The 5,674-nt window shown below is 53.3% G+C and overlaps 2 protein-coding genes across 2 annotated transcripts in view; one reads left to right on the top strand and one right to left on the bottom strand.

Annotated features, from left to right (window-relative positions):
• Window positions 1-2,521: 2,521 nt before the first annotated feature.
• Window positions 2,522-4,244, top strand: LOC120513257. Its single transcript, XM_039732484.1, has 2 exons — window positions 2,522-3,903; window positions 3,991-4,244. Exons 1-2 carry the CDS (start codon window positions 3,319-3,321, stop codon window positions 4,222-4,224), a joined length of 819 nt encoding a protein of 272 aa, XP_039588418.1. The 5' UTR covers window positions 2,522-3,318; the 3' UTR covers window positions 4,225-4,244.
• The window catches only part of LOC120513259 (noggin-2-like), a 2,972-nt gene continuing 1,482 nt past the window's right edge, over window positions 4,185-5,674 (bottom strand). Inside the window, exon 1 of the mRNA XM_039732485.1 lies at window positions 4,185-5,674. This exon is cut by the window's right edge and continues 1,482 nt beyond it. Within this exon, the coding sequence (XP_039588419.1) occupies window positions 5,316-5,674 (359 nt within the window). The 3' untranslated portion in view covers window positions 4,185-5,315.

The following is a 5,674-nucleotide window of genomic DNA, read 5'->3' as shown; positions in this document are numbered from 1 at the left end:
AAGTGCTGCCTCCCAGCTCATCGTGATTTGCTCTCCGTGGCTCTGCCTCTCTGATTGGGCTCCCAGTGCCACATGACGCTGTCCCTTCTCCTCGACAGGGTGTCGGACACTTTTAGGCAGAATACCAAACAGCTAACACTGAAGAGCCGCCATGTCCCTGGGATGCTGCTGCTGCTGCCGATGTTTGGTTTTAATCACTGAGGGGGAGGGGAGGCTCGTGCACGGCTTTTGCAGATGAGCCAGCAGCCCTTCTGACACCTCTGGAGTGTCAGTGAGCAAAGCCTTACACTCCCTCACGGAGAGGGGTCAGGGTCCTGCTCTGCTGAGCAGCAACTGAGCATGAGCTTGGGTTTGTTATACATGGACACAGCGAAGGAGAACTGCACAGGAGCAGAAAGGAACCCTGGGTCTTGCACAGAGAAAGCAGAACCCCCACACTTGTACCCAGTAGCCATCAGGAGATGGTGAGACGAGCCCAACTCTGCCCACCCTGCAGGGCACACACGTGGTCAGCACAGGATCACTGAGGCTGGAAAAGACCTGAGATCACGGAGCACAGTGCACCCTGGCACTATTAACCTCAGCAGTGTGGCGTGATTTTCATTGAGGTGATGAACGAGGAGCTGGGGGTGCCTGAGGAAGTGAGTGCCAGAAGCTCAGCTGGAGCTCCTGACCAGCAGCAGTCAGCAGGATGAGCTCACCAGGGACCTGCTGCTAGACCAAGCAGGGTGTGCAGAGAGACTGGCTTTCCCTGATAGCTCCTGTGGCCATGACAGGCTGCAAAGGTGATTGACAACAAAGGCTTGGCCTGGAGGAGGTGATGAACACAATTTTGCATGTTAAGAAAAGGTTTAGCGGTTTAGCCTGGGCTTTAAAGGTTGAGGAAGGCAATTACTGCCTCCAGTCCATTTGTCTGCCTTTCTAGGAATGATGAGTGATGGGCCTAGGTCATCACCTGGGCCTGAGTCAGATATCTCAAGAGCTGGCACTGAACATCTGTGAGCTCTGGCCCCATGAATCTGAGTTACCCTGGCAGAGCTAGCGTGCTGACAGAAACTGCATTCCTGCACACTGGCCTTAGTTGAGGGGACATGAGCTAAACGGGGAGAGGCAGGGCAGAAAATCAGGATGAAATAAGCTTTGCCAATGAGACAAGGAGTTAACCTGCTGCTGGTGTCAAAAGCAAACTAGGATGTGAAACAGGAATGGAAAGGTGACTTCATCCCATTGAATCAAATGTCAGGAGCCATCCTGAACTCATTCTCTCTCCCAAGAAAATCACGATAATCTAAATCTGGGGTTCATGAATACTGAAGCAATTTACCAAGTGATAGAAAGGCCTTGACATGCAGAAGGAAGAGATGGAGACCTCTGCAAACCTGAGAGAGGGGCTCTTTGCTTCAGTCAGGCTTTGTAGGGCTACAAGGAAGAGATCCAGCTGTGATCCAGCCAAGGGAGCTGCCCCTGAACAGCACATGGTGTTGTAGCAGGTGAGCTTTGGCCAGTGCTGGCTGTGGAGAAGAAAGGTGTCTTTGCTTTCCCGCAGTGCTGGAGGACATGTGCCTGCAGGGCACGGAACATCCCTTGGGTCCTGTGGAACTTCCTTCATCACGTGTGCTCTGCCCTGCCCAAAGGAAGAAGTGGTTAAAGGGCTGATCCTCCAGATAACCACCTTCTGCTTAAGCGTGGGGACTCAGTGTGGAGAAGGGACACTGCAAAGCCTGGGGCTCACTGCAGCTCCACAGGGCATGGGCACGGTTCCCCTGCCAGCACCAGGTGAGTGGAGAAACAGCTGGGTGCCCAGGAGTGGAGGTGCACAGCCCTGTCAGTGAGTGCCCGTGGCCATGCGTGGCTTTTGACAGTGTAATGACAGGAGGGACCCGAGTTAGAGGATGGCACCCACCCTCAGTGCTCCAGCCCTTTTCCCAGGCCATGACCCCAGAATGCACTGGGAAAGCCATGTCTTCAGAAGCTGGCACCCACCACATCTCGGGGTTCTGCCCCTTTCCCTCTGCAGCTCATCCCTTAATCACAAGCAGCTTGGGGAGACAATGCAATAACCACACCAAAGAATCAGGCTTGTTCCCCTTTGTCTTATTCTCCTTTGAGGCGAGCCATCACGCCCACGGCCCGGCCGTCACACGTCCGACTCACTGCCTCCCAGGGCAGCCACACTCCTTGGCACAAGGGCACTGTGCCACCAGCACCAGGTGACCATGGTCCAGCACTGTGGAAGGTTGGCAAAGCAGAGCCAGGTGGGCTGGCACACGGCTGCCCTCTGCTCCCCAGTTCTAGCCCTCACCGAGCACCTTGGCTCTCAGCTCTCATGCTTTCACCTCCAGACAAGCCATCATCTCAAGCGGGACCACTGGTTCTCCCCAGAGATGGAGGCAAACCCCTCCTCCCTCCAGCACATGGCATGGAGGCTTTTAGGCTGGTTTTCACTGAGTTCACACAAATCTCGCCTTCCCCCTTCCCAGCCCCCCTTCCCCGTGCAACTGAACTCAGCCATTGAGCCCAGCGAATGGTTTATTTCCCAGGTTAGCACAAAGCAGGGGTCTCTGTGTGCCCCTGGAACCAGCAGAACAAAACGCACAAAGACGTTAGAGGGCCATTTGTAACCAAATCCCAACACACCAGATACTGTTGGGATTATGTCAGAAATATTTTCCCAGAATGCCTTCCCCCATGCTCCCTCCTACAGATGTTCGGCCCCCACACCACAGATGTTGTTCCTCTTGCAAAATGAGCTTTCCCCTTTCTCTCTGAAATGCCCCTGATGTTTTGCACATTGTCTTTGCCGAAGTCTCATTTTCACCCTGCCCTCTGCATCTCCCCCTTTCCCGATCCCTCACTGACAAATGTGTGGAAAGGCCAACCTGCCTCCTCAAACAGGGATGAGGGGATGGCTGCAGGGCTCTGCAGGGATGTGGGCTATGGGATGTCGCTGTCCATCTTGCCTTGTCCCCATCACGCCCATCTCAACAACTCTCTCCCTGTTTCAGCTTCAATCTGTGACCTCCAGGCTCTACAGGCCTGCTTCAAGGGACTTGCTGGACCTCAGTTCCCTCAGACAATGATGGAGGGATACAAGCCAGACCCCTTGGAGGGTCCTGGTGCTTTCCCATAGGCTTGGTGTAATGCTGCTCTCCTGTGCTGCATGCTAAGCTGGAGGGGGGGAGGGTCTCCTTGCAGCTCCACAGCTGCCTTGGGGGAGAACATCTCACTGGCCAGGGCCTTTGGCAGCAGGGATTTGTTCCTCAGGGATACCGGGCACGTTTCCGTCACGGTTCAGACAGGTTTCATTCACCAGTGGGAATGGCCAGACCTTCCCCTCCAGCACCAGCAGCCCACGCAGAACACACAGGGGAATGGCCTGGCAGCCCGTCAGGGCTGTGCTCCAAGCCCTTTGACCGGCCGACAGACAGACAGACAGACAGATGTCCGTCGGCAGCGGGCTCACACTGCCAGTGCCCTCGCTCTCCGGTGCCGGGCTCCTCCCTGCTCGCTGTGGGAGCCCGCCCGGGTGGAGCCGTCCCGTTTCTGCCTGGCCCTGGCTCCGTGAGCTGCGGTGGGAGCGCGGGGATCGGCCTGGCACCAGCGGCCGCGCCGAGGGCCCCGCGCGCCCCGGCGGGCTCTGCTGAGCCCCGCACGCACCCAGCGGGCGGACAGGCCGGGCCCGCGGCTCCGTCGCGGCAGCTGGTCGGGCCGCAGGGCTCCTCTCCATCCTGCCCTCCTCTGCTAGTAGCGGCAGCCGAGAAAAAACATTTGTTCCGACACACGCGGGGCTGCCAAGTTGTGTCAGGCGCTTTGATGGCCGGGGCAGTAACCTCGACTGCTTCCTCTGCCAGCGGGAGAGCCGAATCCAAGAGCGCAGAGCGCGGAATCTCCCAAGGACTTCAGGTGACACCTCCAGTCCGGGACATCGCAGCTCTTTTATGCGGTACGAGACATTTCTCTCCCGTCGGTGTTTTTCTCTCTCCCCAACAGGTTATACTTATACACGCAAAGAAATCCCAGAGCGGAATCCCGGAGAGACAGAAACCGGAGGAGCTGTCCCGACTTTTGGGGCGTCTCGTGATTTACACCAGCGTGGCCCAGGCAAAGCCCTTTACTCAGCACCTGCTCCGAGTAAGAATCCGAATTTCTGCTGGTCTCCCAGAGAGCTGGAGTGCAGCATGGGGTTTTTCTTCAAAGATAGAGTTTATTGCTAAAAATGTTTGATCAGTGATAGCTCATATTTACATTGATATGTTTTTAAGGGAATATTCAAGTAAACATTTCCAATAGTTTCTGGCATAATCTCTAGCTTTTTTTTTCCTATACACAAACATTAAAAATAAATAAACTGTACACAGAAAATTTCCTTTAACATCTCTACACGACTATATGTATTCCCACACAAAAAACAATTCCACTCTTTCATAGATTTGTACTTTTCTTTAAAATTTCCTTCTTAATTAATTGTTATACACTTTTAAAAAACCACTAGAGAGCTTGGCAAATTAGTTCAACATCAGTGACAAGGTCTGAAGATAAAAAAAAAAAAATACAGCACAGAGAAACAAGCATTCGGGGATGCTGCGGTTCTTGTTTTTCTTTTTTTTGCACCCTCCGCCCCTTTTCTCCTTTTGATAAAAACATTTTTACAAGAAATTTCTGCCCTTCCCTTCGGCAGGGAAGTGCTTGGGTTCTGTGGGGATGGGTTTAAAATGTGGTCCTATGTCTTTAAAATAATAATAATAACAATAATAATTATAATAATAATAAAAAAACCAGCTGCGATTTCCCCCCCTTTTCCTTTAAAATCTCTCTATTTACACGGCTGGTAGGTTTTTTTTTCCTTTTTTTCAAGTTTTTTTTTTTTTTTTTAAATTTTCCTTTTGTTAGAAGGCTATATACGTATAAAAATAGACATCTGATTGTAGTGCTTTACTGTGCCTTTGGCCTGCCCTGCAGTTCCTGGGTTTACTTTCCCCCCTTTTGAATAAAATAATATTAAAAGAAGTCCAAGTGAAAAAAAAAATTAACAACAAAAAATCAAACAACAACAAAAACGAACAAGCCCCCCTCTCCAAATTAACAAAGAAACCCAAAAAAACCCAAAAAAACAAACCCAAAAAAAACCTCCAAAGCGGTTCACCTTCTCCCACTTCGCTCTGGGGGGTGGGAAAAAACCCCACCTCCAAAAAAACTATCCCAAAAAAACCCCACCCCACCCCCAAAGAAAAAAAAATCCCACCCGAAAAACCTCCCCCCCCGCCCGCTAAAGTGATCCGGAGGAGGAGGGCGGCAGTGCAAGGGGCCGGGGAGGCTTAGCAGGAGCACTTGCACTCGGAGATGAGCGGGTACTGCACGGGGATCCAGGTGCAGTACTTCTGACTGGACCAGCCCTGGCAGTGCCAGCGCAGGAAGGTCTTGGTGACCGACTTGACGGGCTTGCAGAACATGCCCTCAGGCAGCGAGCAGGACTTCTCGGCCAGGCAGTTGCCCTCCTTGATGTAGCGCGGCCAGAAGCGCACCCCCAGGTCCTTCCAGGCGTAGAAGACGGGGCAGTGGGTGTGCGCCCAGAGCCACTGCAGCACCTTCCGCCGCGCCTTCTTGCCCAGCCGCAGGCGCGGGCCCCGGGGCGGCCCCAGCTCCAGCCGCCGCAGCTCGGCCGGCAGCGCCGCCC

Source organism: Passer montanus, unplaced genomic scaffold (assembly GCF_014805655.1).
Source record: "Passer montanus isolate IOZ18808 unplaced genomic scaffold, ASM1480565v1 scaffold8, whole genome shotgun sequence".
Classification (NCBI taxonomy): Eukaryota; Metazoa; Chordata; class Aves; order Passeriformes; family Passeridae; genus Passer; species Passer montanus.
This window is presented reverse-complemented; position numbering and strand designations above follow the sequence as displayed.